This window comes from Oncorhynchus tshawytscha, linkage group LG12 (genome assembly GCF_018296145.1).
Source record: "Oncorhynchus tshawytscha isolate Ot180627B linkage group LG12, Otsh_v2.0, whole genome shotgun sequence".
NCBI classification, from domain to species: Eukaryota; Metazoa; Chordata; class Actinopteri; order Salmoniformes; family Salmonidae; genus Oncorhynchus; species Oncorhynchus tshawytscha.
Window position 1 is genome coordinate 44,117,318 of NC_056440.1, and position 25,854 is coordinate 44,143,171.

General features: G+C 41.6%; 1 protein-coding gene across 1 annotated transcript; it reads left to right on the forward strand.

The window, feature by feature from the left end:
* Positions 1 to 5,666: 5,666 nt before the first annotated feature.
* On the forward strand, positions 5,667 to 17,076 carry LOC112263381 (interferon-inducible GTPase 5). Its single transcript, XM_024439547.2, has 2 exons — positions 5,667 to 6,311; positions 15,577 to 17,076. Exons 1-2 carry the CDS (start codon positions 5,738 to 5,740, stop codon positions 16,203 to 16,205), a joined length of 1,203 nt encoding a protein of 400 aa, XP_024295315.1. The 5' UTR covers positions 5,667 to 5,737; the 3' UTR covers positions 16,206 to 17,076.
* Positions 17,077 to 25,854: the final 8,778 nt, after the last annotated feature.

Sequence of the window (25,854 nt, forward strand, 5' to 3'; positions counted from 1 at the left end):
ATCCTGGTTGAAGACAGCAGAGATGTATTTAGAGGGCAGGTTGGTCAGGATGATATCTTTGAGGTTGCCCGTGTTTGCAGATTTGGGGTTGTACCTGGTAGGTTCATTGATCATTTGTGTGAGATTAAGGGCATCTAGCTTAGATTGTAGGACGGCCGTCGTGATAAGCATGTCCCAGTTTAGGTGACCTAATAGTACAAGCTCTGAAGATAGATGTGGGGCAATCAATTCACATATAGTATCCAGGGCACAGCTAGGAGCAGACGTTGGTCTATAACAAGCGGCAACGGTGAGAAACTTGTTTCTGGAAAGATGGTTTATTAGAAGTAGAAGCTCAAATTGTTTAGGCACAGATCTTGTCGGAAAATGTCATAGTTAGGGATGGAAATTTCAGGATTGTTGGTTGTCTTCCTAAACCAGGATTCAGACACGGCTAGGACATTTGGGTTGGCAGACTGTGCTAAAGCAGTGAGTAAACATACTCAGGGAGGTGGCTTCTAATGTTAACATGCATGAAACCAAGGCTTTTATGCTCACAGAGGTTTTAAAAAATGAGAGCGCCTGGGGAATGGGAGTGGAGCTAGGTGCTGCAGGGCCTGGATTAACCTCTACATCACCAGAGGAACAGAGGAGGAGTAGGATAAGAGTAAGGATAAAGTCTATAAGAACTGGTCGTCTACTGCTTTCAGAACAGAGAGTAAAAGGAACAGATTTCTGGGCACGGAAGAATAAATTCAAGGCATAATGTACAGAAAAGGGTATGGCAGGATGTGAATACAGTGGCAGTAAACCTTGGCATTGAGTAATGATGAGAGGTTTTGTCTCTAAAGACATCATTTCGACCAGGTGAGGTCACCGCATGTGTGGGAGGTGAAACAAACGGGCTAGCTAAGGCATATTTAGCAGAGCTGGAGTCTCTACAGTGAAATAAGACAATAATCACTAACCAAAACAGCAATGGACAAGACATATTGACATTAGGGATAGGCATGTGTAGCCAAGTGATTATAGGGAACAGTGGGAGGCTAGGCGAGCTGGAGACACGGCGATTCAGACAGCTAGTGGGCCAGGGCTAGAAGGCTCGCAGAAGGGCATTAGGGGGGACGTCACGACGGAAGAAATCTGTTGTTGTAGCCCCCTCGTGCGGTTACGTCGGCAGACCAGTTGTGTTGGATTGGCAGGGCTCCGAGTAGGCGGGCCACGGCTAGCAGGCTAGCGGATGGGCCTTCAGGGGACGTCGCGATGGAGGAGAACGTTGAAACCCCTCGGGCGGATTGTGTCGGTAGACCAGTCGTGGTGGAATGGGCTCGGCTCCGTGTCGGCAATAGAAGGGGTCCAGGCCAATTGGCAAAATAGATATTGTAGCCCAAGAAATTGACTGATGGTCCTCCACAGCTAACTGCCTGCAAGGCTCTGGACAGCTAGCGGGCCACGGATAGCAGGCTAGCGGCCAATTGGCAAAATAGGTATTGTAGCCCAAGGAGTGGCTGATGGACCTCTTCAGCTAGCCAGGAGATGGGCCTAGCACGAGGCTAATTCCAGGCCCACTGGCGCTTGCTTTGGAACAGAGACGTTAGCCAGGAGGTAACCACTCGGATAGGAGCTGGCTAGCTGCAATGATCCAGGTGAAAAGGTCCAGAGCTTGCGGTAGGAAACCGGAGAAAGAGCAGTCTGGCATGCTCTGGGATGAAATGCGCTGTCCAGACTGAGGAGTTGACCAGGCTAAGCTTAGCTGATTACCGCTAGCAGTGGCTAACTGACTATTAGCTTGTAGCTTGTTAGCTGGATAGCCTCTGTTGGGGATCTGGTTCTAAAGTATAGAAAATAGCAGCTACATAGCACATTGGGTGAATCGGGTTGCAGGAGAGTATGTTGAATCTGAGGTTACATTTTTTTTTTTTTCACAAAATATATTCAAATTGAATTAAAGATATATACACGGGACACGACAAGACGAAGACAAAGGCGTCTGAACTGCTATGCCATCTTGGAACTCTATGTTGTCAGGACTGTCATAAGGGCTAGTCCTTTCTCTTTCCTTCTGTATAGCTGATTGTTATTGGTCCAGATGTTCTGATATTGTTATGACTTTAAAGTGGATGAATCCACGTTTTTTTCAGTGCTGTGTGATTTACTGTTTACTATTAAATTGACATACTGTGTTGTGGCATATTCAATAAAAGCAAAAACTACATTACAGGTCGAAGAAACATTTCAAACTAAGTACAGAATCAATCATTAGGATGTTTTTGACTTCAATAAAGTTCCAAATGGAGTATTCCTTTGTGTCTTGATGAGCAATGGAACGCAAGTGGATACCATGAGGAATGCGCGTATCAGAAAATGTCTGACTGCCAGACACCTGACACATTCTGCTTTCATTCAGTCCCACAACACAGTAGAAGTCTCATTCAAATTTCTATTGATGGTTGACATCTAGTGGAAGCCCTAGGAAGTGCAACATCATTAATATCTCAAGTGGATTTCAATGGGAACTGTCTTGAATACATACCAGCCTCAGATTTCTCACTTCCTGTTTTGATTTCTCCTCAGGATTCTGCCTGCCAAATGAGTTCTGTTATACTCACAGACATCATATGCATATATTAGCAACTGAGACTGAGGAGCAGGCCGTTTACTTTGGGCACCTTGTTCATCCAAGCTACTCAATGCTGTCCCCAGCCATAAACCTTTGACGTATGGTTAAGATTTCAATATGATCTATGGCCTAAGTAATAGGTTTGAGCTTTCTTGGAACAATACTACCATGCACATTTGAGTGATTGTTAATTTAACTGATCCAGATTTGCAAATCTACAGTCTCTCTTCCTTTCTGGTTAGAATTTCCACCACAGTGGTCTGAGTGTGCAGGGGAAAACATCAACTTTGCCATTTATTGGCAGAGAGGTTCGGAGCTCTCTTTCTTATTGGTCTATTAAATACTTTACCCCCTGGTTATGTCACCAGGCAGGCCAACATTAAATATGTTCATATACACATTTCCAGGTATGGTGTACCTGTTTTTGAATTTGTGTGTGTGTGCGTGTGTGTGCGTGTGTGTGTGTGTGTGTGTGTGTGTGTGTGTGTGTGTGTGTGTGTGTGTGTTGGCTTGTGGGCATGTTCTAAGACTGTGTTATCATATACAGTTGAAGTCGGAAGTTTACATACACTTATGTTGGAGTCATTAAACTCGTTTTTCAACCACTACACAAATTTCTTGTTAACAACTATAGTTTTGGCAAGTCGGTTAGGACAACTACTTTCTGCATGACACAAGCAATTTTTCCAACAATTGTTTACAGGCAGATTATTTCGCTTATAATTCACTGTATCACAATTCCAATGGGTCAGAAGTTTACATACAAAAAGTTTACTGTGTCTTTAAACAGCTTGGAAAATTCCAGAAAATGATGTCATGGCTTTAGAAGCATCTGATAGGCTAATTGACATCATTTGATTCAATTGGAGGTGTACCTGTGGATGTATTTCAAGGCCTACCTTCAAACTCAGTGCCTCTTTACTTGACATCATGGGAAAATAAAAAAAAATAAGTGTGGACCTCCCCAAGTCTGGTTCATCCTTGGGAGCAATTTCCAAATGCCTGATGGTACCACGTTCATCTGTACAAACAATAGTACGCATGTATAAACACCATGGGACCACGCAGCAGTCATACCGCTCAGGAAGGAGACTCGTTCTGTCTCCTAGAGATTAACATACTTTGGTGCAAAAAGTGAAAGTGAATCCCAGAACAACAGCAAAGGACCTTGTAAAGATGCTGGGGGAAACAGGTACAAAAGTATCTATATCCACAGTAAAATGAGTCCTATATCGACATAACCTCAAAGGCAACTCAACAAGGAAGAAGACACTGCTCCAAAATCTCCATAAAAAAGCCAGACTATGGTTCACAACTGCACACGGGGACAAAGATCACACTTTTTGGAGAAATGTCCTCTGGTCTGATGAAACAAAAATGGAACTGTTTGGCTATAATGACCATCGTTATGTTTGGAGGAAAAAGGGGAGGCTTGCAAGCCGAAGAACACCATCCCAACCGTGAAGCACGGGGGTGGCAGCATCATGTTGTGGGGTGCTTTGCTGCAGGAGGGACTGGTGCACTTCACAAAATAAGTGGCATCAGGAGGAATGAAAATTGTGGATATATTGAAGCAACATCTCAAGACATCAGTCAGGAAGTTAACGCTTGGTCACAAATGGGTCTTCCAAATGGACAATGACCCCGAGCATACTTCCAAAGTTGTGACAAAATGGCTTAAGGACAACAAAGTCAAGGTATTGGAGTGGCCATCACAATGCCCTGACCTCAATCCCATAGAAAATGTGTTGTCAGAACTGAAAAAGCGTCTGCGAGCAAGGCCTACAAAACTGACTCAATTACACCAGCTCTGTCAGGAGGAATGGTCCAAAATTCACCCAACTTATTGTGGGAAGCTTGTGGAAGGCTACCTGCAACATTTGACCCAAGTAAAACAATTTAAAGGCAATGCTACCAAATACTAAGTGAGTGTATGTAAACTTCTGACCCACTGGGAATGTGATGAAAGAAATAAAAGCTGAAATAAATCATTTTCTCTACTATTTTTATGACATTTCACATTCTTAAAATAATGTGGGGATCCTACCTGACCTAAGAAAGGGAATTTTTACGAGGATTAAATGTCAGGAATTGTGAAAAACTGAGTTTAAATGTAGTTGGCTAAGGTGTATGTCATCTTCCAACTTCAACTGTATTTACTATGGCATATCCAGTTGTTCCTAGTCTCGCCATTGTCGAACATACCTTCACTTGCATTTATTGGAAATACGATTGTCACGAACAACATCATGGAGAATATTGATGATGAACAGTTTCAGCAGTAAAAAGAGTAATATTAAAATGTAGAACGCTTTAGACTCTAGTAGAACTGTGAAAAGTACCTGTCAAATCACTAAAAGGTTTGAGCTTACTTGGAAAAATACTATTTTCATTTCACCCCCTGCAGTCTTGCAAACTGAAAACATAAGATTAGGCTTGAAGATTAGACATGATTTGAAAACATTGAAGTGTCCTGGTTTTGTAGCACAAATGTTCTCAATCAGATATTTGCTGCTAGAACGCTTCCTCTTTGTCTACGGTTTCGGTTGCTTTATTTATTTGTGTCACCACCCAATGTTTCCTCAGAGCTATTGGTTGTCACACCACCCAAAGGGGTTGTAATTTCATTATGCTCTTAACTCTGCACATTTTGAGTGATTGTTAACTGTTCCTGATTTGTAAATCTTACAATAAAATAAGTTGTTTTGAAGAGACTGCAGTTTCACTTCCTTTCTGGTTAGAATTTCCATGACAGTGGTCTGAGTGGGGAGGGGATAACGTAAACTTTGCTGTTATTGGCAGCAAGGTTTGGAACTCTTTGGTCTATTAACTATTTTACTGCCTGGTGATGTTACCGGACAGGCCAAATTTAAATGTGATCATAAACACATTTCCAGTTAATGGTGTACTTGTTTTTGAACTGTGTGTGTGTGTGTGTGTGTGTGTGTGTGTGTGTGTGTGTGTGTGTGTGTGTGTGTGTGTGTGTGTGTGTGTGTGTGTGTGTGGGCATGTGGGCATGGGCATGTGGGCATGTTCTAAGATTGCGTTATCATATATATATTGTTGCATATCCTGTTGTTCCTAGTCTTGCCTTTGTCAAACATACATTCACTTGCATTTATTGGAAATACGATTGCCATGAATACCATTTTGGAGAATATTGATGACACAGAACTTTCAGCAGTAAAAAGAGAGATTAAAGAAGCATTGAAGAACAACAGCTTGACCACAGCTGCATTCAAGATTCAAGAGTATTTGGAGGAGATTAATAATGTGGAGCTGAATATTGCTGTCACAGGTGAGACAGGCTCCGGTAAATCTACCTTTGTCAATGCATTCAGAGGCATGAAGTATAATGATGAAGGCGCTGCTCCAACTGGTGTGGTGGAAACCACCATAGAGGCAAAGGCTTACCCCCACCCAAAATACCCAAATATGAATGTTTGGGATCTCCCTGGTATCGGCACCGCTAACTTCAAACCAGAAGAGTACCTTCAGAAAGTTGAATTCGATCGTTTTGATTTCTTCATCATAGTCTCATCAGAGCGATTCAGAGCCAATGACATTACTCTGGCCAAGGAGATCCAGAAGATGAAGAAGAAGTTCTACTTTGTTCGCTCCAAGATAGATAACGACATGAAGGCTGAGGGGAGAAAAGAGAAGTTTGACCAGGATAAGACACTGGAAACAATCAGACAATACTGCATCAAAGGTTTGTCTACACACTGACTATGTACAGTATGCACAGTACCAGTAAAAAGTTTGAAAACGTACATATTCAAGGGGTTTTCTTTATTTTTACTATTTTCTACATTGTAGAATAATGGTGAAGACATCAAAACTATGAAATAACACAGAATCATGTAGTAAACCAAAAAAGTGTTAAATCAAAATATATTTTCAATTTGAGATTCTTCTAAGTAGCCACCCTTTGCGTTGATAACAGCTTTGCACACTCTTGGCATTCTCTCAAACAGCTTCATGAGGTAGTCACCTGGAATGCATTTCAACTAACAGGTGTGCCTTGTTAAATGTATATTTGTGGAATTTCTTTCCTTCTTAATGTGTTTGAGCTATCAGTTGTGTTGTGACAAGGTAGGGGTGGTATACAAAAGATTGCAAGGACAGGTCAAATAAGCAAAGAGAAATGACAGTCTGTCATTACTTTAAGACATGGTTGGTCAATACGGAACATTTTAAGAACTTTGCAAGTTTCTTCAAGTGCAGTCGCAAAAAACATCAAGCTCTATGATGAAACTGGCTCTCATGAGGACCGCCACAGGAAAGGAAGACCCAGCGTTACCTCTGCTGCAGGGAAGTTCATTAGTTACCAGCCTCAGAAATTGATGCCCAAATAAATGCTTCACAGAGTTCAAGAAACAGACAGATCTCAACATCAACTGTTCAGAGGAGACTGCGTGAATCAGGTCTTCATGGTTGAATTGCTGCAAAGAAACCACCACTAAAGGACACCAATAATAAGAAGTGACTTGCTTGGGCCAAGAAACAAGAGCAATGGACATTAGACCGGTGGAAATCTGTCCTTTGGTCTGGAGTCCAAATTGGAGATTTTTGGTTCCAACCGCAGTGTCTTTCTGGAATGCAGAGTAGGTGAACGGATGGTTTCTACATGTGTGGTTCCCACCGTGAAGCATGGAGGAGGAGGTGTGATGGTGTGGAGGTGCTTTGCTGATGACACTGTCTGTGATTTATTTAGAATTCAAGGCACACTTAAAACCTCTTTGGGCTTGGCATCCCGCTACTTCCGGTGAAACTGAAGGGCGCGCAATTCAAATAAATAATCATAAGAATTATGGATATTAAACATTTATTTACATGCAAGTTTCTTATATTGGTTGAAAGTTTAAATTCATGTTAATCTAACTGCACTGTCCGATTTACAGTAGGCTTTAAAGAGAAAGGATGCCATTTAATTGTTTGAGTACGGAGCCCCACATCAAAATATTTTTCCACCGGCACAGGCTTCATAAATCACAAATAGTGATTAAAAATTCACTGACTTTTTGAAAATCTTCCTCTCATTTGTCATCCAAAGGGTCCCAGCAAAAACATGTAGTGTTGTTTTGTTAGATAAAATCCTTCTTTATATCCCAAAAAGTATGTTAAGTTGGAGCCATTGATTTGAGTAATCCACTTGTTCAACATCGATTTGAGTAATCCACTCGTTCAACAGAATCCAAAATTCTACCCCTAAACATTGTTTCAATAAGTCAAAATACATTTCTATATAGTCCTCAGATACCCAAAAATGTAATTAAACTATAATATTTCTTACGGAAAAAAGTATGTTCAATAGGAAAACGATATCAGCAGGTGCGTGTCCTCTTCGTCGCGCGCACATACACGAATTTCCAAGTCTGTGTCCCTGTGGTAAAAACTCATATTTCTTACTCATTTTGGAAGAAACAAGCCTGAAACCTTGAACAGACTACTGACATCGGTTGGTGTTTCTGGTGGTTTTTCTTTGGATTTTCTCCTCCCATGTCTATTGTGTTATAGTCTCCTACATTATTGTAATATTTATACAAACTTCAAAGTGTCTTCTTTCCAATGGTACCAATTTTATGCATATCCTGGCTTCAGGGCCTGAGCAACAGGCAGTTTACTTTGGGCACATTAGTCTGGCGGAAATTGAGAAAAAAGGACCCTAGCCCTAACAAAATTAACCAGCATGGCTACCACAGTATTTTGCAGCGATACGCCATCCCATCTGGTTTGCACTTAGTCGGACAATCATTTGTTTTTCAACAGGACAATGACTCAACACACCTCCAGGCTGTCTATTTGCCAAGAAGGAGAGTGAATTGAAATGGCCCCCAACCGATTGTGTTTTTTTGTTTGTTTATCTGCTTTGTTTGTAACTTATTGTTTTACTATTTTTTTGTACATAATGTTGCCGCTACCATCTCTTATGACCGAAAATAACTTCTAGACATCAGGAATGCGATTACTCACTATCAGAATCCTTTTTCTTCTTTCACGACTCTGACGAGCCCGAGGCGGAGGATGTACGGCTCCCTCGGGAACAGGCCCCCGACCCCAGTGATCTGCGTGAAGAGGAGGAGGAGAAAGAGAGGCCGGAGAGCGGGCTGCATTATGAAGAGTAGGCAGCAATCAAATAAACCCCCATTCCCCCCAATTCTGCTCACAAACATGCAACCTTTGAACAATAAATGGACGAGTACTTGGGAAGATTAAACTACCAATGGGACATTAAAAACTGTAACATCTTATGCTTCCCGGAGTCGTGGCTGAATGACGACAACATCAATATACAGCTAGCTGGTTATATGATGTACCGGCAGGATAGAACAGCAGCGTCTGGTAAGACAAGGGGCGTCGGTCTGTTTATTTTGTAAACAACAGCTGGTGCACGATATTTAAGGAAGTTTCGAGCCATTGCTCACCCGAGGTAGTGTTTCTCATGATAAGCTGAAGACAACATTACCTAACGAGAGAGTTCTCATCTATATTCTTTGAAGCTGTTTACATAAAACCACAGTCAGAGGCTGGCACCAAGATAGCATTGAATGAGCTTTATTCCGCCATTAGCAAACAAGAAAATGCTCACCCAGAGGCGGAACTCCTAGTAGCCAGGGACTTTAATGCAGCTAAACTTAAATCAGTTTTACCTCATTTCTATCAACATGTTAAATGTGCAACCTGAGGGAAAAGAACTCAGGACCACCTATACTCCAAACACAGAGATGCATACAAAGCTCTCCCTCGCCCTCCATTTGGCAAATCTGACCATAATTATATCCTCCTGATTCCTGCTTAGAAGCAAAAATTAAAGCAGGAAGCACCAGTGACTAGATCAATAAAAAAGCGGTCAGATGAAGCAGATGCTAAACTACAGTAGTGTTTTGCTAGCACAGACTGGACTATGTTCCGAGATTCCTCCAATGGCATTGAGGAGTACACCACATCTGTCATTGGCTTCATCAAGTGCATCGATGACGTCGTCCCCACAGTGACCGTACTGTCGTGTCTTTACTATAATTAAATTGAAGACTTAGTTTTTTATCAAATATTCTCTGTAATTAGTATTACGCGATCAAACTGATTAATCATGTAACTATATTTAACGAGGAAGTCGGGGCCCCAAGGAAAATTTTCAGATTACAAAGTTATAATTTCCCAATATAACCATTCATATCTGATCCATAGTCTTCTGATTAATGAATTATTTACTTTACGTCGTAAATTGTTGGTTATCTGCACAAACCCCATCCATACATCAATTGTCTTAAATCATTTATTTATTATATAACTAAGTAATTCACAGAAATGCATACAAAAAAAAGTAAATATGGTTACAAGAAATGATAGGAGAATGTGCCCTAGTGGGCTAAACCGGCATGGTGGCTTGTTAGACAAAAGGGGGAGTCATCTGAGAAGTCACTACATAGTGATAATTATAACAATTGAAATGCTAATCCTTTGCACATGAACGCTCACTCATTCAGGAACAATTGCCATCAATATATATATTTACGCTCAGTGTGTCGTCTTGATCGCTGTTGAAAAGTTAGTTTCTGTTGGAGAGTTTCCGTCTCTCTCTCTCGTGGTTAGAGGGGATAGTTCAGGGCGACATTCATTCAAGTTGTTGTAGAATGGATGTTTCGGCAGTTGTCGTTCTTCGTCGATCAATGATACCGAATTCCTAGCGGCAGACTAGTAATTAATATCAAAGACTTGTTCTTATTCTGTCAGTATCGATAGTCTAAGAGTTTAACCACGTGGTATGGTTAAAATATTCAACAATTGGCTGCAACCTTCGTCCTCCTGTGATTGAGAGAAACATGGTCTACTGAGAATTTCTCAAAGTTGGGTTTTATTCGGAATTGCAGAAAAGGGGCTTTCCCAGGATGCCTGACCTTAACTGGGATCATGGGCGGTCCTCTGATTTAGTTGAACTCAAAAGGGAATTGGAGTTTCCTTCATTAACTTCTTGACGCTACCCATCCTGTTACCGGGATAACTGTCATCAACAACCGCTGAATTGCAGAGCACCACATTCAGATAATATTACTAAAAATATTTATATTCATAAAATCACAAGTGCAATATAGCAAAACACAGCTTAGCTCTTTGTTAATCCACCTGTCCTGTCAGATTTTGAAAATATGCTTTACAGCGAAAGCAAGCGTTTGTGTAAGTTTATCGATCACTAGACAAAACATTATGACCACCTAGCATCACAGTAGCTTGGTCTCGAAAATCAGAAACGCAATAAAATTAATCGCTTACCTTTGATGAACTTCGGATGTTTTCACTCACGAGACTCCCAGTTACATAATAAATGTTCCTTTTGTTCCATAAAGATTATTTTTATATCCAAAATACCTCCGTTTGTTTGGCGCGTTATGTTCAGAAATCCACAGGCTTGAGCGGCCACGACAACGCAGACGGAAAAAAAAGTATCCGTAATGTCAGTCCTATAATCAGTCCTCGGGTTGTTTTTAAAATATATAATCGATTATTTTTCAAGCGGCACTGTCTCTTTTTCAGTTGGAGTGGGAGAGAAAATGGCTGCCCAAGCTCTGTTGCGCAAGCAAAACTCATGTGAACACCTGATGCGATGTTATCTTTCTCGCTCATTTTTCTAAATAAAAGCCTGAAACTATGTCAAAAGACTGTTGACACCTTGAGGAAGCGATAGGAAAAGGAAGCTGGTTGATATCCCTTTAAATGGAGCGAAGGCAGGCTATGGAACATGGAGCGTTCAAAATAGAAGCCACTTCCTGGTTTGATGTTCCTCAGGTTTTGCCTGCAATATCAGTTCTGTTATGCTCACAGACAATAATTTGACAGTTTTGGAAACTTTAGAGTGTTTTCTATCCTAATCTGTCAAGTGTATGCATAGTCTAACATATGGGCCTGAGGAATAGGCCGTTTACATTGGGAATCATAAAAATAGTGCCCCCTAGCTGAAAGCGGTTAAACTGTCCAAAATCACATTACACAGTATCATACTCACTCATTCATCTTATACAACAATTAGATGTAAACCTCATATCTGAGGCTATTATATAAACAGCGTTATGGTAATGTGGCCGCACCGTCTCCCATGAGCTTCCCCAAGTTGTAACAAACGGACCAGTTCGTAGCTGGACTCTTCACCAATCTTTTATACCTTCTCCACGTAAACATTGTTCGAACCTCAAGTTCTGTGAGGTGGAAGAAATTCCTTTGTTCTCTATGAAACTTCACTCTATCTCTGTACTGTGTGGCCATATGGCAGGGTGTTCCCTAGGAATTTACGACCTCACTCTTACCACAGCAGTCTGGTTGTAGAGGCAGAGAGCGGGGGATGGTGCTCGCTGTACCCAAAGAGGGCAACGTCATGACATAACGTACATAACCCATCCAGAAATCATGGATTACAGGCAGCATCCGCACTGAGCTAAAGGCTAGAGCTGCCTCTTTCAAGGAGCGGGACTCTAACCCGGAAGCTTATAAGAAATCCCGCTATGCCCTCCAACGAACCATCAAACAGGCAAAGAATCAATACAGGACTAAGATTGAGTCTTACTACACTGGCTCTGACGCTCGTCGGATGTGGCAGGGCCTGCAAACCATTACAGACTACAAAGGGAAGCACAACAACCCCAACAGATCCACAGATTATGCAGTCTCTATTGCAATCCACACTGCCCTTTCCCACCAGGACAGAAGGAACACCTATGTGAGAATGCTGTTCATTGACAACAGCTCAGCGTTTAACACCACAGTGCCCTCAAAGCTCATCATTAAGCTAAGGACTAAACATCTCCCTCTGCAACCAGATCTTGTGCTTCCTGAATGGCCGCCCCCAGGTGGTAAGGGTAGGTAACAACACATCCGCCACGCTGATCCTCAACATAGGTGCCCCTCAGGGGTACGTGCTCAGCCCCCTCCTGTACCCCCTGTTCACTCAAGACAGCACGGCCAGGCACGACTCCAACACCATTATTAACAGTGGATGGCCTGATCACCGACAACAACGAGACAGCCTATAGGGAGCAGGTCAGAGACCTCGCTGTGTGGTGCCAGGACAACAACCTCTCACTCAACGTGATCAAGACAAAAGTGAATAATTGTGGGCTACAGGAAAAAGAGGACCGAGCATGCCTCCATTCTCATCGACGGGGCTGCAGTGGAGCAAGTTGAGAGCTTCATGTTCCTTGGTGTCCACATCACCAACAAACTAACATGGTCCAAGCACAACCATGACAGTCGTGAAGCGGGCATGACAAAAACCTTTCCCCCTCGAGACTGAAACTATTTCACATGGGTCCTCAGATCCTCAAAAGGTTCTACAGCTGCACCATTGATAGCATCACTGGTTGCATCACTGCCTCTATACCAGGTAGTGTCAGGGGAAGGCCCTGAAAAATGTCAAAGACTCCAGCCTCCCTAGTCATAAACTGTTTTCTCTGCTACCACACGTCAAGCGGTACCGGAGCGCCAAGTCTAGGTCCAAGAGGCTTCTAAACATCTACTACCAAGCAATAAGACTCCTGAACATCTAGTCAAAATGGCTACCCAGGCTATTCACATTGCCCCCTTTCCTACCCTCTCCACACCACAGCCACTCTCTGTTGTCATGCATAAATAGTCACTTTAATTGAATCTACATACAGTTGAAGTCAAACGTTTACACACACCTTAGCCAAGTACATTTAAACTCAGTTTTTCACAATTCCTGGCATGTAAACCTAGTTAAAATTCCCTGTCTTAGGTCAGGTAGGATCACAACTTTATTTTAAGAATATGAAATGTCAGAAAAATAGTAGAGAAAATTATTTTTTTCAGCTTTTATTTCTGTCATCACATTCCCATTCCAAGAAGTTTACATACACTTAATTAGTATTTGGTTGCATTGCCTTTAAATTGTTAAACTTGGGTCAAATGTTTCGGGTATCTTTACACAAGCTTCCCACAATCAGTTGGGGGTATTTGACCCATTTTTCCCGACAGAGCTGGTGTAACTAAGTCAGGTTTGTAGGCCTGTAGGCCTCCTTGCTCTTGCAAACACTTTTTAAATTATTGGTAAAATAACTGCACTGTCCAATTTACAGTATCTATTACTGTGAAAAAATGCAATGCTATTGTTTTAAGAGAGCTCCTAACAACAAAACACTTTTTTCTCCGTGATGGGTTTGATAAATTCACCTCTGAAGGTGAAATGTGTACTTACAATCTCAAATCTTGCTCTGACTTATCATCCAAAGGGTCCCAGAGATAACATGAAGTTTCATTTTGTTAGATAAAATCATTTTTCATATCCTAAAAAGGTCTATGTCAACATAGACGATGCATGATCGATGTTGTATTTCCACCCATTCAATTTGTAAAGAAAGGAATCTGTGAAAATCTAACCCTAAATGTTATGTTTCAACCAGTCAAATCACATTTGTACAGTATGTATTCCTCAGAGATCCTAGAATGTAAGACTTCACTACATCATTAGGGGTGTAGTATATTCTATAGGACAACAAATTCGGTCAGAGAGCGACACCTTCATTGCATGCCAATCACTCGGGCAGTCTTTACTTGACCACCAATTGGGGTCAAACACCAATTGGGGTCAAACAAAGCTAGCTAGATAGCCAATGAGCTGGGCTTTATGGCAGTGTCGGGTAACCCCATATCTGTCACAAAATGTAGCTGCTAACCTTGTGCGACAGAAAACCTTTTCCTTTTGGACAAAAATGATATGAATAGGGAGAGTTATGAGGTTACAAAAACTGGGTGTATTGCAAATGTTTAACTTATAATATGGCTATTAGTACTGGAAAAGCTTAGTCAAAATCCAAGTATACAGATTTGATGATATTCTTGCAGAAAAATTAAATGTGAATATGAATGTCTACTTCACGATTTGCACAAATGTACCTAGGTGACTTTACACTAAATGTCATGTATTTGGCCTATACTTCAAGTTATCCGTCTGAAATGTTGCACATACACTGCTGCCATCTTGTGGACACCATCAGAATGACAAACAGAGTGATGGCTCAATGTGGGACCTTTCTGTTGAATTTCAAAGATGGTGGTAAAAAAAATGAACTATTGTTTTTTTTCTTTGTATTTTCTTCTACCAGATCTATTGTGTTATATTCTCCTACATTGAATTCACATTTGCACAAACATCATTGTGTTTCCTTTCAAATGGTACCGAAAATATGCATATCCTTGCTTCAGGGCCAGAGCTACAGGCAGTTAGATTTGGGTATGTCATTTTAGGCGAAAATTGAAAAAAATGGGGCTATCCCAAGAATACAACACCTGTTGTGTTCGGTGCATGTCAAATCAAATCAAAGTTTACTTGTCACGCGCGCTGAATACAACAGGTGTAGTAGACCTTACAGTGAAATTCTTACTTACAGACTCTAACCAATAGTGCAAAAAAGGTATTATGTGAACAATAGGTAAGTAAAGAAATAAAAACACCAGTAAAAAGACAGTGAAAATGTGTCACCTGCAGAGCCTTGCTAGAAAAATGTGTCTAATAAAATGTGATTTGATTTGATGGAGTGCTGCATTAGATGACCTGGCCTCCACAATCACCCGAACTCAAATTGAGATGGTTTGGGATGAGTCGGACTGCAGAGTGAAGGAAAAGCATCCAACAGGTGCTCAGCATATGTGCAACGCTGTCATCAAGGCAAAGGGTGGCTACTTTGAAGAATCTCAAATAGAAAATATATTTTGATTTGTTTAGTTAACAATTGTTTGGTTACTATATGATTCTATGTGTCTTATTTCATAGTTTTGATGTATTCACTATTATTCTACAATGTAGAAAATAGTAAAAATAAAGAAAAACCCTTGAATGAGTAGGTGTGTCCAATCTTTTGACTGGTACTGTATATTAGTGTATTCCACTACTAACAAATACAAACATAATTTGTTTTTCATATTAGTTACTGTGTTTGTATTTGACTATACTTTGTTTTGCTCCTCAGGGCTTGAGGATCAGGGTCTGGGCTCTCCTAAGGTCTTTCTCATCTCCAGTTTTGACCTTGGTCTCTACGATTTCCCTGACCTGGAGGAGACAATGGAGAAAGAGCTTCCTGACCACAAGAGGCATGTACTACTGTTGTCCATCCCTAATTTAACCCGGAAAATCAACCAGAGGAAGAAGGAGGCTTTCAAAGCCAACATGTGGAGGCTAGCTTTTGTATCTGGCATTGTGGCAGCAATACCTATCCCAGGTCTTTCCTTTGCTGTAGATGTAAGCATATTGGTATTTGAGGTCCAGAGGTACTATCACGCTTTCGGTCTTGATGATGAGTCCCTGCAGAGCCTCGCTAACAGAACGAATGTGTCGGTGGAGGAGCTGAAAGCAGTCCTCAAGTCACCACTGAACCAAAAGAAAATAAACAAAGATGTGATTGTCAAGTTGCTTCAAAGTGTAGCTCTATCAGCGGTGACGATGGCTGAATACCTGTTAAGTAACATTCCTATTGTCGGCAGCATTGCTGCAACAGGGATTTCCTTTAGTACAACCTACTTCATGTTGAGGAAGTGTCTGAACGAGCTGGCTGATGATGCACACAATGTTCTGATGAAGGCACTCATGGCCAATGAGTGAGATAATGTTCAAGATTGAATTGCAATCTAGATCTGTCTTTGCGTTCTTTCTTGAACACTATCTTCAAACAAGGAAATACAGTTAAAAGTAGCATAACTAAATTGTGCAGCTTGAAGATAAATGTACAAATCAAATGTAATTGATCAAAGGGACATTAAGGTCACAATAGTGTTAATATAGGCAAGCATGATATAATGGTGTGGGGTTGTCTTCGCTGCATTCTGCTACCTACTGACTTCCACACTTAACAGCCTGAGCCAAGACGCAGAGAGATTGGTGGGAGTAGCACTTGAGACGCCTGTCACTGAGTAGACTGATGGTCAGCCAGTAAATGTACAAATCAAATGTAATTGATCAATGGGACAGTAAGGTCACAATAGTTTTAATATAGGCTAGCATGATATAATCTTACTGCATTAGATGGGAAATTCATATTGGGATATTTTTACTCATAATTTACTCGTAAATTACTCTGAAAACACAGTATATACTCCAAAAATATACATCAGATATGACCATTTAACTTCAGTATAATCTTTGTAATCCTAGACTTTTGAGAACCAAATCAGATGCGATTTGAAACTATAACATGATATTTGAACATGACTCCCTCTAGAAAGTGGATTTGAAAATAATCCTAGTTTAGAATGAATCAATGTTAATTGTACAAAATATTGTACAAGTTGTGGTTCTACATGGTAACATAAAAACAAAAGAAATGATTGTCCAGTTCCCTAGGTGGCATCTCCTGAAACTCTTCTTTATTTAAGATGTATTCTGTAATCTCAGTGAATGCACATTGTAACTGTAATTACATTATCATGACATTCTCTCATAATGATCAAAATAAACTTTTATAATGTACAACAAAGGTGCTTGATTTTAGTCCTGTATTGATGCTTTGCCTGTTTAATGGTTCATCCGATGGCATAGCGAAATTTCTTATAAGCGTCTGGATTAGTATCCCACTCCTTGAAAGCAGCAGGTCTGTTTGGGATATGTACATAGAGTCACTGCGGGGACAACGTCGTGGATGCAGTTATTGATGAAACTGGTGGCTGAGGTGATATACTCCTCAAGCCATTGGATGAATCTCAAAACATATTCCAGTTTGTGCTAGCAAAACAAACCTGTAGCGGAGCATCCGTGTGACCACTTCCTGCTTTGGTTTTTGCTTGTAAACAGGAGGATATAATTATGGTCAGATTTGCCAAATGGAGGGTGAGGGAGAGCTTTGTATGCGTCTCTGTGCGTGGAGTAAAGGTGGTCTAGAGTTTTTCTTCCTCTGGTTGTGTAACAGATGCAAATCGTACTCTCCTTGCGTAGTGTTTTGTCCAAATAAATCACATCAGCCAGTGGTCCCAGTTGAGCATAATTTATTTCTGTTGGGTTTTTTTGCATTTTTTTAAATATATATTTATATTTCATAAAACGGCATTAGCACTTACCAGTCCAGAAGTACGTTCTGTCCTTGCAGAAACAGCTCCTCAATGTTTGAATAATAACTGTGTTCACTCAAAGATACCTCAAACAAAAATCTGTCTCACTTTCCCGATCAATCTCTTCTATAATCTGATGCAAATCTGTATTACTTAGACTTGGACTTCGCTTTTCCTGATTTATTCGCCATGATATCTTCAATGAAATCGTTAAAAAAACACTTTCCAAAATACTACTTCCAAATTACTACTTTCCTAAACACTGCTGTGCGTAACAAGCGTGACTGCAACTAGTCTGAAGTTCGTTACGCGTGCGTTTACAAACAAGGGATGGTGGTCCAACCCATAACCATCACATACTGGTCATACATACACAGCTCATTGGCTATCTACCCAGCTAGATTTCAAGAAGATCAGTGGTCATTGGGCAGAAATACAGTCAATCATTGAAGCTTGGCTAATATTACTGGTGAGCAATTCATTGCTCGTTGTCTTCAAATCAGTTCACTTCGGTCAATACTCCCCGCAAAAAAAAACAATCAAGTTTGGCTGTGTTGCAAACATCCAGAGGATTGCAATGAAACCAACTATGACTAGATAAACAATTGTTTAGTGTGTGTAATTACGTCGAATGCTCCGTCAAATGTTGATAGAGATGGAATTCACGACACAAACGGTTTACAAAATGTTTCGTTTTAGACTATAAAAATGGATTTTATCAAAGAAAACGACACTTAATTTGATCACCTGGACCCTCGGGAAGAGAAATAAGAGCAAGATATCAGAATGTAAGTCATAATTTTACCTTCAGATGTGAATGTGTCAAAACTGTCATGGCGGAAAATGTTTGTTGTTGTTGATTGCTCTTCTCAAACAAAAGAATGGCATTTGTTCTCTGTAATAGCTTTTTTTAAATCGGAAAACGTAGTTTGATTACCAAGATTCTAATATTTTGAAGGATGTAAGGATGTAAGACACTTGCATATTCAAGAATGTTTAATGTTACGACGCTGTATTTTTAGTTAGTCACTCTGAAATTTCCCCAGATGTTGATCCCTGTACGGGGATCGCAGCCATAAGAGGTTTTTAATACATACGAGCAGCTGCAAGTTAGATTCATCTCTGAGCTCAGTCACGGAAGGAGCTCCAAGAGTAAGTGGTTACATGTCCCTTATATAGTGGGACGTGATAAAACAATCATCATGTTCACACAAGTTATTTTACTGTGTTAGGTGTTAGGTTGCAGACATAACATGAGTCTATGAAATGCATAACATCACAGTCCAACCCAATTCTGCCAGAATTCCCCCTTTGATGCCATGGATACCATAAGCATCGCCATACATGACATTTCTGACCTGACATGACATTTCTGAGCTGTTGTCAGACAGAACTTAAAACCTTCTGGTTTCTGGGAAATTGGCATTTTACACAGAAAGGGGGGATCCGAATGGAACTTCTGAAAATCAACGTAACAATTATTGAGGTTCATAGGGATCGGGGTAATTTCCAAAAAGGCAATCTGGATCCCCGAAGGAAGGGGGAGACAGTGGCGAGCACTTCTGTTGTCATCACAACCTGGCGGGGAGGAGATACTGCAGTTTCTCCTCACAAATGTCATCAGGCATGAGAACAGAGAGATTATTCTTGACCCACCAGCGCACAGGTCCCTCCATTAGATGCTAGGAGAATATCCAAAGCCAATCTATTCTGTAAAACCATAGTACACTTAGCCACAAGTTAAGCAGTTAATTCTTCAATAGCAGTAGCATTACCCATGCTTTCTACTTAATTTGCTCGTTCGCTAATGGAATCAAGATAAGTTGTCGTGCCGTAACTGGTACAGTACCTTGCGAAAGTATTCGGCCCCCTTGAACTTTGCCACCTTTTGCCACATTTCAGGCTTCAAACATAAAGATATAAAACTGTATTTTTTTGTGAAGAATCAACAACAAGTGGGACACAATCATGAAGTGGAACGACATTTATTGGATATTTCAAACTTTTTTAACAAATCAAAAACTGAAAAATTGGGCGTGCAAAACTATTCAGCCCCTTTACTTTCAGTGCAGCAAACTCTCTCCAGAAGTTCAGTGAGGATCTCTGAATGATCCAATGTTGACCTAAATGACTAATGATGATAAATACAATCCACCTGTGTGTAATCAAGTCTCCGTATAAATGCACCTGCACTGTGATAGTCTCAGAGGTCCGTTAAAAGCGCAGAGAGCATCATGAAGAACAAGGAACACACCAGGCAGGTCCGAGATACTGTTGTGAAGAAGTTTAAAGCCGGATTTGGACACAAAAAGATTTCCCAAGCTTTAAACATCCCAAGGAGCACTGTGCAAGCGATAATATTGAAATGGAAGGAGTATCAGACCACTGAAAATCTACCAAGACCTGGCCGTCCCTCTAAACTTTCAGCTCATACAAGGAGAAGACTGATCAGAGATGCAGCCAAGAGGCCCATGATCACTCTGGATGAACTGCAGAGATCTACAGCTGAGGTGGGAGACTCTGTCCATAGGACAACAATCAGTCGTATATTGCACAAATCTGGCCTTTATGGAAGAGTGGCAAGAAGAAAGCCATTTCTTAAAGATATCCATAAAAAGTGTTGTTTAAAGTTTGCCACAAGCCACCTGGGAGACACCCCAAACATGTGGAAGAAGGTGCTCTGGTCAGATGAAACCAAAATTGAACTTTTTGGCAACAATGCAAAATGTTATGTTTGGCGTAAAAGCAACACAGCTCATCACCCTGAACACACCATCCCCACTGTCAAACATGGTGGTGGCAGCATCATGTTTGGGCCTGCTTTTCTTCAGCAGGGACAGGGAAGATGGTTAAAATTGATGGGAAGATGGATGGAGCCAAATACAGGACCATTCTGGAAGAAAACCTGATGGAGTCTGCAAAAGACCTGAGACTGGGACGGAGATTTGTCTTCCAACAAGACAATGATCCAAAACTTAAAGCAAAATCTACAATGGAATGGTTCGAAAATAAACATATCCAGGTGTTAGAATGGCCAAGTCAAAGTCCAGACCTGAATCCAATCGAGAATCTGTGGAAAGAACTGAAAACTGCTGTTCACAAATGCTCTCCATCCAACCTCATTGAGCTCGAGCTGTTTTGTAAGGAGGAATGGAAAAAATTTCAGTCTCTTGATGTGCAAAACTGATAGAGACATACCCCAAGCGACTTACAGCTGTAATCGCAGCAAAAGGTGGCGCTACAAAGTATTAACTTAAGGGGGCTGAATAATTTTGCACGCCCAATTTTTCAGTTTTTGATTTGTTAAAAAAGTTTTAAATATCCAATAAATGTCGTTCCACTTCATGATTGTGTCCCACTTGTTGTTGATTCTTCACAAAAAAATACAGTTTTATATCTTTATGTTTGAAGCCTGAAATGTGGCAAAAGGTCGCAAAGTTCAAGGGGGCCGAATACTTTCACAAGGCACTGTAATTAATGCAGAGAATATTTTATTGCTGGGCATTGGTCCTCCTATACAAGTGGGAGAAAGGGTGATTCACGGGTACTGGGGTAGCACGCACAGCAGGAACAACATAGGCAACATAGCATGACCTGTTTGTAGACAGATAATAGTAGGATTTTTCCCAACACACATAGTTCCACATACTGAGGAAGTAGGTTTAGCATACACACTCCAATGTCATTTTAGAGACTTTTGCAGTACGTCCAACTGGCCACACAAACGCAGACCACATGTAACCATGCAAGCCATGCAAGGACCTCCCCATCCAGCTTCTTCACCTGCGGGATTGTCTGATGGGATGCTGAGGAGTATTTATGTCTGTAATAAAGCCCTTTTGTAATAAAGCCCTTTTGTGATTGGCTGGGCCTGTCTCCCCAGTGGGTGGGCCTGGCTCCCAAGTGGTGGACCTATGCCCTCCCAGGCTCAAGCATGGCTGAGCCCCTGCCCTGTCATGTGAAATCCATAGATTAGGGACTAATACATTTATTTTAATTGACTGATATCCTTCTATGAACTGTAACTCGGTAAAATCTTTGAAATTGTTCCATGTTGCATTTATATTTTTGTTACAAAAATAACCTGTAGAGTGTAGGCCAGGGTGATGGGTTGCTTGGGCAGAGAGGTGTGATTATTAAAATCAAATCTTCTCATATACTGTAAAACACTTCATCTTCCACCCAATCAAGCTCTCAGTCTGTAAGGTTATCTGCTTCTCTTCAAGTCAGCGGGGTTATTAGAGATCAGGTTCAGGTCAGCGGGGTCATCTACTTCAAATCAAATTTTATTTGTCACATACACATGGTTAGCAGATGTTAATGCGAGTGTAGCGAAATGCTTGTGCTTCTAGTTCCGACAATGCAGTAATAACGAACAAGTAATCTAACTAACTAACTCTACTTCTGGGCTTCCCCCTGTGGAAGCCAGGACTCTTTGAGCTGAGAGGTCGGGGAGAGGTTTTCTAGAACATTCACCACCTTTGGCTCCAACTCTGCTATCACCCAGACGATGCCCAGGTTAACCAGAGTGCCCCTACTTGATTGTAGGTGTAATAGGAGTGTCATCTTCTTCTGGCTCTGCTATTTAGTTACAGTGGGAGGTGTGGATCCAGGTGTCTTTCACTAGGCACTTTACCTCCATTGGGGTGGTGAGGGTCATCTGATGTGGTCCCTTTCATCTGGGCTTTAAAGGTTCTTTACTTCTGTCGTGCCTCCTGACCATTACCAAATCTCAGGGCTGGAGATCGTGATGGGGACGGCCATCTGGGGGCAGCAGTTTGGGTAGCAGAGACCTGTGAGTGAACAGCTCGAATACAGTTAAATCAGAGTTATACAGTACTTCTTCTTAGTGTAAATCCAACAGATGCAGATCTGGAACTGGGACGGGCCATCAGTACCTCATGTGGACTGAGGTAGCACATTCACCCAGGTAACACTTGTATGAGCACATATTTCTGGCAGTTTATTTTTCAGAACGCCATTGTAGCTGTCAAAGGTGTGTAGGGTAGGCGAAGTCAGGTGCAGGAGAGCAGAGCGCACTTTAATTCCGCTCCACAAAGTACAGCACATAAAAACAATAACGTGCCAAAAACATGGAACATGGCAAAGTAAAGCGCCCAACAATAATCCAGATCACAAACAAACAATTACACACAAAGATATTGAGGGGAAACAGGGGACTAAATACATGCAGTAATTATGGAATGAAAACCAGGTGTGTAATAGAACAAGACAAAACCAATGGAATATGAGAAATGGAGAGGCGATGGCTAGAAAGCCGGTGACGTCAATCGCGGACCGGAAAAAGGAGAGGAGCCGACATCAGTGGAAGTCGTGACAGTAAGGTCCAGAACTTTACGGTTGAAACGGTACATGGACAATTCTCTTAACTTGCATCATTTCAGTATCTTCAAGTTGAAGTGTTTCCCCCTATCATTATCATAACTTTGTGGTACACCAAATCGTGGAACAATAACATTTAGCCACAGTCTTTGGTTCCTCATTAGATGTGGGGAAGGCTTCAATCCATTTGGAGTAGCTTTCAACCATTACCAACATATATTACTTTATTTTACAGGTAGGCATGTGAACAAAATCTATTTGCTTATCTACCAAAGGGCCCCGAAGAACTGGTAGGCTTGACAAAGAGGTCGGTACTTGCTTTCTTGCATTGTGTTCTTGACAAATTAAACATTGGTCACAGATTTGTGCAGTGATCCCAGTAAATATGAGTGTGTATCACTCTTTTCTACAAGCACTTACCATCATTCCCCCTTTGAACCCAAGACTCACACAACTATTCATGCGTCCAGAAAATAAACATCAACAGCTGGTGCACGAAATCTAAGGAAGTCTCTAGATTTTGCTCACCTGAAGTTGAGTATATTGTGATAAACTGCAGGCCACACAACTTGCCTAGAGAGTTCTCAGCTATACTTTTCGTGGCTGTTTATTTACCACCACAGCCCGATGCTGGCACTCAGTCAGCTGTATAAGGAAATAAGCAAACAGGAAACCACTCACCCAGAGGCGGCGCTCCTGGTGGCCTGAGACTTTACTGCGGGGAAACTTAAATCAGTTCTACCAAACCTCTATCAACATGTTAAATGTGCAACCAGAGGGGAAAAAAATTCTAGATGACCTGTACTCCACACACAGACACACGTAGAAAGCTCTCCCGCGCCCTCCATTTGGTAAATCCGACCACAGCTCTATCCTCCTGATTCCTGCTTAGAAGCAAAAATTAAAGCAGGAAGCACCAGTGACTCGGTCTATAAAAAAATGGTCAGATGAAGCAGATGCTAAACTACAGGACTGCTTTGCTATCACAGACTGGAACATGTTCTTGGATTCTTCCGATGACATTGAGGAATACACCACATCAGTCACTGGCTTTATCAATAAGTACATTGAGGACGTCTTCCCCGCAGTGACTGTACGTACATACCCCAACCAGAAGCCATGGATTATAGGCAACATTCGCACTGAGCTAAAGGGTAGAGCTGCCGCTTTCAAGGTGCGGGACTCTAACCCGGAAGCTTACAAGAAATTCCACTATGCCCTGCTAGAACCATCAAACAGGCAAAGTGTCAATACAGGGCTAAGATTGAATCATACTAAACCGGCTCCGACGCTGGTCGGATGTAGCAGGGCTTGCAAACTAATACAGTCTACAAAGGGAAGCACAGCCGCGAGCTGCCCAGTGACACGAGCCTACCAGACGAGCTAAACCACTTCTATGCTCGCTTCGAGGCAAGCAACACCGAGGCATGCATGAGAGCATCAGCGGTTCCGGACGACTGTGTGATCACGCTCTCCGTAGCCGACGTGAGTAAGACCTTTAAGTTTTCTGACGACACAACAGTGGTAGGCCTGATCACCGACAACAACTAGACAGCCCTTTAGGGAGGAGGTCAGAGACCTGGCCGGGTGGTGCCAGAATAACAACCTATCCCTCAATGTAACCAAGACTAAGGAGATGATTGTGGACTCAGGAAAAGGAGCCCCGAGCACGTCCCCATTCTCATCGATGGGGCTGTAGTGGAGCAGGTTGAGAACTTCAAATTCCTTGGTGTCCACATCAACAACAAACTAGATTGGTCCAAACACACAAAGACAGTCGTGAAGAGAGCACGACAAAGCCTATTCCCCCTCAGGAAACTAAAAAGGTTTGGAATGGGTCCTGAGATCCTCAAAAGGTTCTACAGCTGCAACATCGAGAGCATCCTGAACGGTTGCATCACTGCCTGGTACGGCAATTGCTCGGCCTCTGACTGCAAGGCACTTCAGAGGGTAGTGCGTACGGCCCAGTACATCACTGGGGCAAAGCTGCCTGCATTCCAAGACCTCTACACCAGGCGGTGTCAGAGGAAGGCCTTAAAAATTGTCAAAGACCCCAGCCACCCCAGTCATAGACTGTTTTCACTACTACCGCATGGCAAGCGGTACCGGAGTGCCAACTCTAGGACAAAAAGGATTCTCAACAGTTTTTACCCCCAAGCCATAAGACTCTTGAACAGGTTACCCGGACTATTTGCATTGCCCCAACCCCTATTTTACGCTGCTGCTACTCTCTGTTTATCTTATATGCATAGTCACGTTAACTATACATTCATGTACATACTACCTCAATTGGCCCGACCAACCAGTGGTCCCGCACATTGGCTAACCGGGCTATCTGCATTGTGTCCCACCACCCGCCAACCCCTCTTTTTACGCTTCTGCTACTCTCTGTTCATCATATATGCACAGTCACTTTAACGATACCTACATGTACATACTACCTCAATAAGTCTGACTGTATATAACCTTGCTACTCTTTTTTCAAATGTCTTTCTACTGTTGTTTTATATCTTTACTTATCCACACACACACACACACACACACACACACACACACACACACACACTTTTTTTTTGGGCACCATTGGTTAGAGCCTGTAAGTAAGGTTTACCTGTTGTATTCGGCGCACGTGACAAATTAACTTTGATTTGATTCACAGTTCAGGGGCAGTGCTCTCTCTATCCTTCTCACTTGAACAACACACAATCAGAACTATCGAAAAATTATAAGGGGTCAAGAGAAAAAAAGTCTTATAGTTATACCGTAAATACAAATCTGATTAGATTTGTGTCAACAACAATACACTTCTTCATACTTCTTCGGCATTTATATATTATATTTACATTTCAACCAAAGTCATTGGTCTT